Source organism: Podospora anserina, chromosome 6 (assembly GCF_000226545.1).
Source record: "Podospora anserina S mat+ genomic DNA chromosome 6, supercontig 2".
In the NCBI taxonomy this organism is placed as follows: Eukaryota; Fungi; Ascomycota; class Sordariomycetes; order Sordariales; family Podosporaceae; genus Podospora; species Podospora anserina.
In genome coordinates this window covers 2,982,645-2,995,220 of record NW_001914857.1, presented here as the reverse complement: position 1 = coordinate 2,995,220, position 12,576 = coordinate 2,982,645, and the positions used below count along the sequence as shown (strand labels likewise).

At 49.7% G+C, this 12,576-nt stretch overlaps 4 protein-coding genes across 4 annotated transcripts in view, besides 4 other annotated features; 1 reads left to right on the top strand and 3 right to left on the bottom strand.

Moving 5' to 3' along the window:
- Nucleotides 1-112: part of a repeat region (rgion triplique sur le chromosome 4 et le chromosome 6) that runs on past the window's edge.
- Nucleotides 113-978: 866 nt separating this feature from the next.
- Nucleotides 979-10,487: a repeat region (duplication segmentale d'une rgion du chromosome 4).
- Nucleotides 1,229-1,736, bottom strand: PODANS_6_8125 (uncharacterized protein; the record flags this gene model as incomplete). Its single annotated transcript, XM_001910710.1, has 3 exons — nucleotides 1,229-1,319; nucleotides 1,390-1,468; nucleotides 1,532-1,736. 3 exons carry the CDS (start codon nucleotides 1,734-1,736, stop codon nucleotides 1,229-1,231), a joined length of 375 nt encoding a protein of 124 aa, XP_001910745.1.
- On the bottom strand, nucleotides 2,540-4,811 carry PODANS_6_8120 (uncharacterized protein; the record flags this gene model as incomplete). The annotated part of the gene is made up of 6 exons (XM_001910709.1): nucleotides 2,540-2,757; nucleotides 2,808-3,201; nucleotides 3,262-3,559; nucleotides 3,611-3,822; nucleotides 3,878-4,056; nucleotides 4,181-4,811. 6 exons carry the CDS (start codon nucleotides 4,809-4,811, stop codon nucleotides 2,540-2,542), a joined length of 1,932 nt encoding a protein of 643 aa, XP_001910744.1.
- Nucleotides 5,683-6,585: a sequence feature.
- Nucleotides 6,836-7,198: a sequence feature.
- Nucleotides 9,077-10,942, top strand: PODANS_6_8110 (uncharacterized protein; the record flags this gene model as incomplete). Its single annotated transcript, XM_001910708.1, has 1 exon — nucleotides 9,077-10,942. One exon carries the CDS (start codon nucleotides 9,077-9,079, stop codon nucleotides 10,940-10,942), a length of 1,866 nt encoding a protein of 621 aa, XP_001910743.1.
- Nucleotides 10,943-11,608: 666 nt separating this feature from the next.
- Nucleotides 11,609-12,576, bottom strand: part of PODANS_6_8100 (uncharacterized protein) — a gene marked incomplete at both ends in the record, with an annotated part of 1,167 nt that continues 199 nt past the window's right edge. Inside the window, one exon of the mRNA XM_001910707.1 lies at nucleotides 11,609-12,574. Coding sequence (XP_001910742.1) covers nucleotides 11,609-12,574 — 966 coding nt within the window. The remainder of the gene's footprint in view (nucleotides 12,575-12,576) is intronic.

Below are 12,576 nucleotides of genomic sequence, written 5' to 3'. Positions count from 1 at the left end.
ATATTGAGAGCTCATCTGCTATAGTACTCTAGGAGCTTGGCCACTAAAATATAAGCTCCGATCCATACTCATTTTGAGGACCAGCCTTGTCTGTCAAAGCTTTCAAATATCAATCTCAATTGGGGGTTTCGTTGACAGTCCCTGTTCTGGAATGTCCTTGCTCAGGCATTCCCAACGTCATTTTCTACATTCTTACTACCTTTCTCATATAACGGACATATTCTGATGCCAGGCGTACATGCGAGTGTGCCTCGACTTTCTCCCATGACACTGGAAGAATGTACACTACTTAGACGGAGTTAAGTGGAGGTAAGAGCCTTCCCGGAATTTGACACTGCCAACTAGAACTCGTTGTGCTGACTTGGTCAAAAGCCGAGATATTACGGGGCGAAATCGTACCATACTACCAACACGAGGGATGATTGCTAATGTTGAAGCAAATAACAGGGATGAAGGCTTTGCCGGGTCATTCGCACGAGTAAGGGGTGAAAGTTCTTGGACTAAAAGGGACATGTGATGTACCTTATGGTGACGTCTTTTCGATGTATGTTGACAAGAATTGAAGGTTTGCATGTAGCGGCCATGTCCAAAGAATATAGTGAGCGTGTGTTTTCAACCTACCGGTTATACCTGCCGACTGCGTCGTTTCCGAGCCACGCTAAGTCGATGCGCGTGAGGTCTAAGGAAGGGTGGGAAGCACTACAGGGAGTTGGCCAAGAAACTGTCGGCGGATTCCCATATCTGGGCAGGTCATTGCTGCATCCTGCTTACCTTACTTCGCGTTGCTGGAATAGGAGGTAACGAGACAGTCAGCTTCCTGAGGGTGGTAGTAGACACTGGATACTCAAGAAAATTTGCAGGAGCGAAGAAGGTTCAGTTCATCATGTTATTTGAACCTGAAAAGTGTTTCTGGTAGGTACAAAAGCTTTCCAACATGACCATAGAAAGTCAAGGAAAAGGTCGACCGGCTGTCAGGCAAGGAAACGGGAATAGTGGACATGGCCGGCTTCATGCCCTTCCCATGACCCCCCTTGAGTCGGTTAAAGAAAGAGAAGAGAACGACTGTTGTTGTCCACCATGCCACCCCTTTGTCTTCACATCTTCACGCCCAGTAGTTTGGTCATCCTCGTTTCCTGCTGGTAGATCTATTCTTTCGCCGTAAGAGCAGCGATGTTAAGATCCTGGCCAGTCCTGGTCTCGGATAGACCGTAACCACGCCACGTTGAATTTAGCCGCACCTGATGGAGCTAATGCGATCATTGAAGTACCCGTCGCCGTCACCGAGATGGTCGTCCACCTGGTTGGCGTATGAACGGCCACTGCAGCTGCCATGTCTGAATGTCTTTTGTTAGAGCTGTAGGCAGGGATCGCAAGACGGGAGTTACTTACTCGAACCACACGCAGCGGAACTGTCTGTCCTGGTTGATGATGGTGCTGATCCTGTCGTTCCAGGCTGCGGGGACGTTATCTAAGTGAGAGAATCAACACGTCAGCATTGCCCAGCACAGTCAGAAGTTGGTGTCAAACTCACAGCATTGACCGAGAGGAGCGTTAAACGTGGTGCAGGCACCTTGGCTGCGGATGTGCTCGCAGGCGAACACCCTGACGCTGATCTGGCGGTCGACAAGAGCGGGCTGCTCAGCCTCGGCCATCGGCGAGGCACCAGGAGCGGGAGCTGCGCTGGCGGAGAAGACTCCGAGGGCGAGCAGAGTGATGATACTCTTGAGGTTGAACATCTTGTCCTGGGCTTTTGAAGACTGTGGGCGATGCGGTTGTGAAGACAGAAGTCAAGGCTGCGGTGATGAACTGAATTGACGAGATCTGATGGGGTTGGCAGTCCCCTTTTATAATACGTCAAGACTGTGCCTTAGGCAACCTCCTTCGACGAACCCAACCCAACCTCTCTCCCTTGCCTGCCGAATAATCGCCTTTCTCACATACCTGGGTGCGTGCTATCGGCTATTGATTGAGCCGGCAACCTTGAGAGTTGTGGCTTTGCTGTGCTGAGGGCTCTTCGGACATCTCATTTGGGCTCATGAAGTTTTAACCGATATGTCTGGTCGCATGGATCTAGATCCTTACCGTATTCCCCAAGGAGATTGTGTTCGGCCCCTGCTTCAATGTTACCTGGTATCTATGTTCGATTCGCACCCCGCGGCGACCGAAATCACAAAATGCCAGGCCAGGCGTCTAATGCGAGGGGGCGTTCTAAGTCCGAGTTTCTCTCATGCGAGGGCCTTTTGTTACGAAGGCTTCTCAATCAAGAGTGTTTACCTTATTTCGACGGCTCTAAAGCCGAGTGTTCGACTAGCTCTTAGTAAGATGAGCATCACCGACTTATCTGTAAGTGCCTTATGACATATCTTGTCATACCTTCGCATTCACTTGACGTTTGGACAGTGGCAAGAAGTCATGGAACTATGTATTTGCTTTTCCCCATTTGAACAAACTCCCTCATAGTCTTTCCATAGTTGGCATGAAGATGACAAGATATTCAGTTGGCAAAATCAGGTATCTTCCCGAATCTGACTTGTCATCATCAACGAGAAATAAACATGTCATCGAAGCCGATCACTTCCCACTTCTTCGTCTCGGTGTTCAAAGTCAGGTTGGTCCCAGTGGTGGTTCCCCCCTTTGCAAACCCAGCCTCTACCTTTCCGCCAGCAACGGGGCGAGAGAGTTTGTTCTCTCCCGCGAGAACAGTCAAATTCGCCAGGGGTAGTTCCCAAGGATTTCTCGTTGCGACAGTGGGAGATCCTGCTCATGTCAGCCGTTGGATTTGCCAAGAGTATTGACGTTGCACGTACCAAAGAACCCAGCCGTCACCTTGTCCTTTTGAACAGACAGGACGAAATATCCCCTGTAGTACCCCTCGTGCCATTGGAGAACGTCTGTGTCTCTAACTCTATTTCGAGCGTAGGTGTTGGCAGCACTGATTGGACCAGCCCGGCCGCTTGAGCTGACCGCTGTACCGGCAAACTCTACACCCAGTGATCCAGACCCAGTGGTAGGGTTGTAGTCAGACTGGCCCAGCCATGTAACATCGGCGACCTGATCGAATATCAATACTGGATCATAGGGCGCGGTAGGATGGAATGGACTAACCCAGTTGCGGTGGCTGTCACCGGCGAGGAAGACATTGTTGTCAATGCTATTGTCGATCAGAGCCTGCAGAGTACGGTTGCGGTTGGCGGTATATCCCTGTCACCGCCACTGTCAGTAACACAACAGTGTGATTGTTTTCCAGAAGGAGATACTCACCCCCCAAGTGTCAGTCCCGGCTCCATCTGCACCCGAGAAGATAACTTGGCTGCCTATGATCCTCCACTTGGCACCTCTGTTCTTGGACTCTTTCAACGTACGATAGAACCAGTTCTCTTGTCTGCCACCCATGAGAGAGCGGGAGGCCTCATCGCGGATGAGCTCAATGTAAGCATCGTTCCAGCCCAGGGAAGTGATACTGCGGTCGTAGTTTCTCGTGTCGAGAATGATAAGATCTGCCAGGCTACCCAGTTCAAAAGACCGCCAGATGCGGAGGTTGTCGTCCAGGTCTACTTGTCTATTATCCTAATTAGCGCACGCTCAACGAACATTGAAGGTGTGTTTCTACCTGATGGGCATCCACTCAAAGTAGGCCCTGACAGCATTCATCTTTCTCTGATCGACACTGACCATCCGACCACCTTGACGGAACGAAGCCTCGGTGTTGTTCAGCGCACTGAAACCATCTCTGTAGCCGTTGTTTGCCACCTCGTGATCATCCCAGGTAGGAATCCAGGGGTGGCTCGCTGCCAAGAGCTGGAGGTCTAGGTCGGTGCGGTACTAAGTCCTTTCATCAGTCATGTCAAAGACGGTAACAGGCAGCAGTGATACGTACCTGGCCATGGCGAGTCCGGTAGTCACCCAACGTAAAAGTTACACGCGGGGGATCATGCGCCCTCTCGCCCCCACCAGCGCTTTCGTAGAGGTAATCTCCAAGATGGATCTGGCACTCGTCAGTACCTATGTTTCTTTTCGCTTCGAATGCTACCCCGATACTAACCACGTAGTCCAATCCTCCCTTTCTCGCAGCATTCCCATACGCGTTGAAGTATCCGTTTGCTATCAATGGTGATTAGCCCTTTTTCATCTTCTTTCACTCCTAGCTCAACATAAACAAAGCCAAAGAATCATCACTCACGAAAGTTGCTACAACTAAACACCGCCAACTTAACCTCGCTAACATCATCATTCTTATCAGGCGTCGTCTTTGTCTTCCCAATCCCGCTCTTCTTATCCGACCCACAGATAGTGAACTGGTAGTTATACTCAGTAAACGGACTCAGCCCTTCAGCCTCGACCTTGATCGTGTAGTCGATATCGCTTGTAGTATACGCCCTACCACTGGCAACCACTGTCTCATTCACTTGACGCTTCCACTTGGTGGTGTTGGACGATGTGGCAGGCCAAACAGCCCAATCAACGCAGATGGGATTGGGATCGGCTTTAATATATCGCTCTGTCTCGTGAGAATAGAGAGGGACGTTGCCTTTAACTGTAATGTTTCCGAGGTCGGACGCTAGTGAGGGAGCGACGCGAGTCCAGAGGATGACGCTCGTTGGGTAGGGGTCGCCAGAGGCTATGCCGTGCGTGAAGTTGAGGTCTTCGGGAGAGTAAGGGACGGAGTCACGTTTGAGGGTGCGGCGCTGGACGGTAGGAAGGTCAATTCCGAGGTTGGAGTGACGGGTAGAGGGACTGTGGTAGTTGAGGTTTGTTGAGAGCTCAACAGCGGCTGATGCTGCCGCGAGGGCGGAGAGGATGACGGCTTTCATGATGAACACGATGACCGATTGACCTCTAGTTTTCTCGTCTTGGAAAGAGTAATGCCAAACTCCATCTCGTTTTTACAGCGGGCAGGCTAAGTCTCTTTTAAGCAGCTATAGGTTTTCTAGAAGACTGGTAGCTATCGCGGGCTCGTACGTCATTGTCAGGAACACGCACTCTCAGAAGTCTAGTTCATTGGCCGGGTAATTCTATGTACCGTATATGCACGAGCACATGTAACCCGTCCTGCGTCGACTGGATGGTGAAATGTCGACAAACTTAGGAGTGATCGTCTCCGGGCTTCATTCTAGTCCGTGATGCCATTAACACCTCCCAGTTGTTGCACCCACGTGCAGGCCGGCAGCGAATTCATTGCTGCCCACGCCGATCACCAAACGTTGCAATTGTTACCTCTTATGGAGCCCTGCCAGGGGAGAGCTACACCACCTTCCAATCCGAGAACCGGGTTGGGTGGGGGAGGAAGAGGGGCAGATCAAATGCGTGGTCGTGGCACGTGTTTTTGTCATCCAGGGGCATCATCGCCCTTCCCGCTCACCTTGGCTTCACCGACAGTGCCCTGAGGTGAGTGTTGATGCGGGAAAATATCCATTGGTAATATGTAAGTTCAAGCGTTAAAGTCAGCCCTAAACTCCCAACTTTATTCTGGCAAGCATCAAAATCTCGCTTGGATCGGAGGGAGCGTCATGGTCCAATCATATCGTCTTCATCGGACTGCTGTTGGTGCTTGGCGGGGGAAAATGTCAACCTGAACCAACAGCTTCCCGGGGATGCTACGATTAACAAACCACTGTCCCGACCAAACTCTCAAGCCTTCGAAGTTCTCGCCTTGGTTATCCCCGAACTCAGTCAACGATGATGGCGCTTCGAGAAGGCCTTGACTGGTTACCAACTAGCTTCCCCCTCGCCGCGGCGGCGGTAGCTGCAGTTATCCTCGCCATCGTCATCAACACGCTTGCGACACCAAAGAGGGCAGACCCACGCGAGCCTCCTCTTCTGAAGCCCACCATCCCATTCATTGGATACATTATCGGCTTAATCCGACACCAAGCAGACTACCACCGAATTCTACATTGCAAATCCAAGCAGCCGATCGTAACATTGCCCATGCTTAATGGAAAGCTATACGCAATCTTCGACCCCTCTTTGATCTTGGCCGGTCTTAAGAACAAGCACCTCTCCACGAAACCCCAGGTCAGAGAGGCCGTCGCGCCGCTAATGCAAGTTACCAAAAGCACTGCCGACCTCATGAGGCGAGAAGAGGGGGATGAGCTTAAAGACCGTATTATACTATATACTATCCCGACCAGCTTTTTAGGAGAGCTGTAGTAAAAGTTCATCGACGCTACCTTGAACGAAGTATCTTAACAATTAATATCCTTATTAAGATCTAACCAACAGTAAATAATTCTAAGTATCTGGCTTTAGATTAAAAAGATTATCGCCAAAGTAATAACGCCCCCTTTGTACGGCAAATATTAAGACACTTTCTCGAAAGACCCGAGCTTAGTATAATCGTTTTAGGAGTATAACGAGTCTATTATGGCACTAATGATAGATATCCTGCCCTTATTTATCGCGAAAAAAGCCTATCTCGGCCGTAATAAGCTAGTCTAAGCCCTGACTCCTTACTACTCCTCTCAGGCAGAATAAGACCCTTCTGCCTCTGATTTTATCCGTCTTCGTGTACGCGAGATGCGAAACGCGGGGCTTCCGGTGGAGGATATCGCTAAGATTAAAGTCCTACTCCCCCTAGCGGTAATGACTAATATAGTCCCGACCTCTTCTAGTTCTTTAGCTACGTCTTTACCCGCCCGGCCGTCGCCGCCTAACTGAGGAAAGAGATCGAAGAAAATTTACTAACCAGGTTTAGTACTAAAGTAAAACTAGTTATTTCTTTACCTATACTAAAATAAAAGACACTACTCCTTTAGAGCTACTATAGGGAAACCCTTTATTTTATCGTCCACTAAATCACTATCCGGATAGTAATATAAGACACGACTATTACCTTCCTAAAGATAGGACAGACTTATTTCCTCTAAAAGGGAACCGTAATCTAAATGTCTATCGGGGCGTTTTACTTTCTGGAGGACTATTGGGGGAGAGTTATCTAGAGTTTAAGCCTAATCGGTTCCTGGGTTTAACTAAGGAGGAGGAGAGAACGATTAAAGTGGCTCACTAGCCGTTTAGGGGCGGGTTATATCTCTGCCCGGGTAGGCACTTTGCTTTGGCGGAGATAATAGCTATGATAACGATTTTGCTTATTGGGTTTAAGGTAGGGAGTTTAGATAGGAGTGGGGAGTGGAGGGGGCCGGAGAGGGGGACAGCGAGTATTATTGATACTACTACTAAGCCGAAGGATTATGGGGTGGGTTTTGGGGCGAAGGTTAAGAGGAGGGAGGGGTGGGAGGATGTTGTTTGGGAGTATAAGTTTTAGGGTTTGGGATATCTATAGTTGTGGCATTATTGTCGTTAAAGTAAGGGAGGTTGTGGCTGATTCAGAGTTTTCGACACGCTCTTTTTGCTCTCATTTACTTTGTTGAGTGGCCATCAATCTTGGCGGACGAGCCGTTGTGGAAACAAGCTTCGAGCCCATTTGAGCCACGAATCCTCGCCAGGGGCAAGTGGGTCTAAAGAACAAATTTTTATATGGGTGCTATAAATAGACATCTGTCCTTTACTTACATTTCTTTTTTTTTAAATTTTTTTTTTTTTTATATACCCAATCTTAGAGCACCAATATCATTCAGTCTACCTTACCTTACAATAATAACTGAAAAATTTCCTCGTTTCCCTTAGCTACCCTATAAACTCCGGCACATAATCTGGGAATTTGCCATCGGGCCAGTCGTACCTGGAGCCCACACTTTCACCATCTCCGACGGCACCAGCAGCATCTCCGATAATTCTAAAGAATATAAAGGTCATCCCTCTATTTACCAGCCGCGTTATGCTTAGACTCTAGTGACAAAACAATGGGCAAATAACAACTCGTTAACCTACTTTGCCGATAGCGGACTGTGGATAGCGTACAGAGAATCAAGGACAATCATGGAACGAAAACTGCTGTAGCGAGACGATCGCCCAATCTTGTTCTGGAACGAGTCGAGTGATGGGCCCTCACCTCTTAACCCAGAACCCTCTACAAAACGCCAAATCGCCCTCTTCCCCGCCCAAAATCTTATCATCCTCGAGTCTCGGCTTTTCACCCCTTTCGATGGACGGTGCAGCAGGGGTCTCTCGATTGGGATTTGCCCACTTACCGCCAGTTAAAGCTACTATCGTGCACTTTCTGGCCAGTAATGAAGAATGTAACGGGAAGGGAAGAACGACACATTACTGTGAAGTACGATCCTGCCTGGGACTCGATGTCACTTCACTGGGGGGAGATTAGCGCGTTTGTGGACCTATTGCTGGTCCCATCAGTCGACAACTTGGAGGCTGGGCCAACCCATCTATGGTTCATCGACTACCGCCTTCAAAGAAGAAACCGCGTCCCAACCGAGAAGTAACGCCAAAAAGAGACTAAAAGCGAGGAGCCAAGAGTGTATTATGGTGATGGCTGTCGCTACGTGGAGGTATTTGATCAGGATGAGGGAGGGTCTGGAGATGGAGAGTGGAATGATGCAGTTGGGGCCAACCGCTGGCACCCATTCAACAATACGCCGATGTTCTCTAGGAATGGAGTGCGTGGCTGCGTCAAACGGGCAAAGGCGTTGCTTTACAAGGATGAGGAGTATGTTGACCGACTTAACATTGGTATTCTGGCTTGTGAAGCCTTCTAGATATCGCCAGGTTATAGACAAGAAGGGTGGACAGGCGTTTGAAGGGCAAAGATTTGCAAGGGCTTTATAGAATAGAGGTTGACTATTTCATAGAATAGAGGTTGAGTTTCATTAGCAAAATTACCTAGATTTTTCTTTATCATTACTATCTATCTGGTGAGGGTGTACCGCCTCGAGGTTTCATTCGTCGAGTCATCTATCCCGCGTCTATGCTGCGAAACAATGGCCCCCTAAGCGCGGAAAGAATTCTGAATACTGCCTTGGTGGGTGCCTTGTTTGCCTTGTCCATGCGACCCCGCAGTTCGCACACCAGACATATATCGCGGCGAATTCGCTTGGTTTTTTTGCTACCTATCTACTGAGATATTAGCATTCTATATAGCCACCCATGGTACATATCACTGCTTCTCTTGCATTAAACAGCACACAGAAGCGCATCCCAGCGTCTGCTTACTTTTTCTAGCATTATGGCCGAAGTTGTAGGGCTGGTGGTCGCCGCCAACTCTTTGGCTAAGACTTGTTCGACTGTTTGGAAACTTGTGAAGCTGATGGTTAAAATAGGCCGAGAGGCCCCGGGAGCCGTGGAGGAGATCAGAAGCTACCGCCTCATGTTGAAGACATGTTTCACCGCTGTTCAATCTGCGCAAATCTCCCTTGAGGCGCGCTGGTCAGACGAAGAGTCCTCTTGTACGCCCGCGATGAAGTACTTGAGGAAAAACAATTTACTGCGTGACATCGAACGTCTCGCTCGAGAAATACGACGCAAGATGGCGGATCTTTTTGAGAGGACCGCGGAACTCCCAAGTAGTTGGCAGTTGTGGGTCAATTACAAATGGCATCGACTCAAACCGGACTTCACTGCTCTTTTACCATTCATGGAAACACTCAAGTCGGACCTGGTATTGGCCCAGAGTACCTTGAAGCTTGAGTCGCTCTATACAAGACAGTCTAAGGAACAAAAATCTCCAACAGGGGAGATGACGTTCATCATGGCAGAAATGTATGTATCACCTACCCATCTCTTCCAAGGGAGTTACATAGCAAGGAAGCTGAGCGATGATAGCAAAGAAATAAAACATGATATGGCTCGGTTTGTCGATATGCTCTATGACCTCCAATATCAACGCCACATCAGTATTGAACGAAAAAGCGGGACAGTTGACCAGAACTCGGTCCTGGCATATCTCGCAGATTCAATGATCAAAACGGGTGTAGTACCCGCGTCCCCTCCGCCACGAGACTACAAGATTCCCAAGCAACCGGACCTCAATCTTCGCCGCCGGTCACGACGGCGGCGACACTCTACTCGTGATCAATATCGTTACCGATACGGAGAGATATCGCCACCCTCATCGCAGCCATCGACACTACTTTCCTCAGAGCCAGCAATGCTACCCTCGTCGGAGCCAACAACTCCAAGCTCAACCGGCCCTGGGGAGATATCCCCTTGGAGACAAGTGCCACCTCGGCTGAACTCTTCACCATCCCGCAGCAGATCTTCACCAATCTCAGCGAGTAAAGAAGTATGTCATCCCCTCAAATACGTCGCTTTTGCCAGGCCAGACTCAGTAACGCGACGGCGGAAGGACTACAGCTCCAGCGTTAACAATGACCTGGCTCCTCGAATGAACGTGAAATCCAGCACGTTACTGCCAGTGGAACAGAAGAACAAGATAACCACAATGCATGGGAAGTACAAGATAAAAGCAGTGGAAGAGAATCCCACGCCACCATCAGTAGAGGAGAAACCCAAAACAATAGCAGCAGAAGAGAAACCGAAAACCGTACCCTGCTCCTCAGGCTCCACCCCGACAAGGCTACAATTCGAACTGGATTCCCCCCACACCCGAATCCTCGCCTCTCGCCACCGCGCCAACAAGCCTATCTCTGGTCACATTGGCAGCCACACCAAAGCATACTGGCCCCAGGATGCACACCTCCACCCGGCTGGCAACGTGAACATCATCTCTGCTGACACAGCAATGAAGTTGGGTTGGGAACCGCCTGTTAGTGAGATTAGTAGGACGCTGTACACCTCCTATGGAAAGAATGGACGGACAGAGGTGTATGGGACTATTGCGATGGAATTCGTGATCCCTGGGATGGTGGAGCTTCGGGATAGTTTTGATTTTACGGTGTGCGGGGGGCTTTTGGAAGGGTATGAGGTAGTTTTGGGGATGGATGTGCAGCAGTGGTTGATGCGGAGGGGGGAGGAACAAGAGGTGGGGATGAGGGTGAAGGGGGTGAGGGATGAGGATAGGGATGTGAGTAAGACGGTCTCGGACGGGGAAGGGAAAAGACACAGAGGTTCAAGGATAAGGGGTCAGGGGTAGGTCAGGGGCAAAGAAGCATTTTCACTATTTAGGGTACTGTTAGAGTTTGGGGAAGATACAACAAGCTTGCGTAACGAGGCTAAGATACCCGGTAGATAGGTGTATTAATTATTACCCAAGCACGCCAGACCGTCTAGGATTCACCGTCCCTTCGCCATTGAAAAGTACCTAGGTACCTAGGCAAACTCAACAAATTCCCATACAAACAAATACATTTCACCTCCTTCCTTACGTCCAGGGTGGGCAACAAGGCAAGTCAAATCAAGTATAGGGTCAAACTTGGCTTGACTTGCCCATACTTACTTTTTACTTACTTGAAGCCATATTAAACTTGACTTGTAAGTAATACTTGTCAAGCCCGAAGGAGGTTTTCCGGTCCGATCTTAACACATATGGTGGAGCCGGACCTTTACTTCCGGAACTTCCGGTACTCCTTACCGAGGCTCAGGGGCACCCGGTATCACGGCTTTTTACGGGGCTTCAAAAACACCGATACTTGGCAAGTCATCAAGTCAAGCCAATAAAAAGACTTGCTTTGGCTTGACCAATATTAGGCTTTACTTGACTTGACTTACTTACTTAACTTAACCGTCAAGTAAGTAATTACTTGACTTATTGCCCACCCTGCTTACGTCTACCTCTCGGAGGTTGAAGCATAGACTTCCATCAAACGCCATCGAACCGCCGCAGCAACGTCTCCAGCGGCCTCAAAACCATGCGCTCAAACATCTCGTCAACAGAAGCAGGATCGGCATCTTCCCCGTTGCCACTCAGCTCACCAGACAAACAAGCCCTCACTGCTGAGGAATACAACGACCCAAGCGTTCCCTCCAACACAGGAACCAAGTCATCAACAATTTGACTCCTCATCTTATCTCGAGAGAGGGTGTAATCCTGCACAAAGAACCGTCCCAGCCGTTCCCACATGCCAATCTCCAACAACACGAGACCCAAACTGTAATAGTCGTATTCAGCGAGGAATCCCGGGGATGTCCGGTCATCCACAGCGTCGGCACCCGCGTAGTCAGGGTGGCGGTACGGAAAGACAGCAGGCTGGGCATGCATCTTGTTCGAGTATCCCGCGTTCTCGGGCCGGCTGTGCGAGAACCCAATCATATATGGTTTTCCCAGAACGAGCTTGCTAAATGGGGGGTCAGTTGCTCTGCGGACCGAGGAGGAGAGAGAGGGAAGGGCGGTGTCGTCGTAGAAGAAGAGGAGGACGTTGTAAGAGGAGATGTTCTTGTGCCACCACTGGATCTTATGGAATTCGAAGACTGCAGCGGCAAGGTCGCGCGCGAGACGAAGTCGCTCGTCAATACTGATGTAGAGACCAAGGGTGGAGTTAACCGAGGATCCCTGGAAAATTCCGAGGATCTCGGCAAGGTGGCGGACTCGGGGCGGACGGCTGGGATTTACTGCGTCAGGGGCTTGCGGGTACCGGTAAAGCAGCTTGATGTGCATCTGCTCAGTGTCGTGGCATATCCCCGCACAAGTGAGGGCACCGAGCCGTGAAGCCTGGGAGGCGGGCAGGCTGAGAACTGATTCGAGGCTGGAAAACAGACGCTCGCTCATATCTGCGCTGTTGTAGTCGTCCCCTGGCAATCTCGAGTTCTTTGACCAATGACGGGAAATTT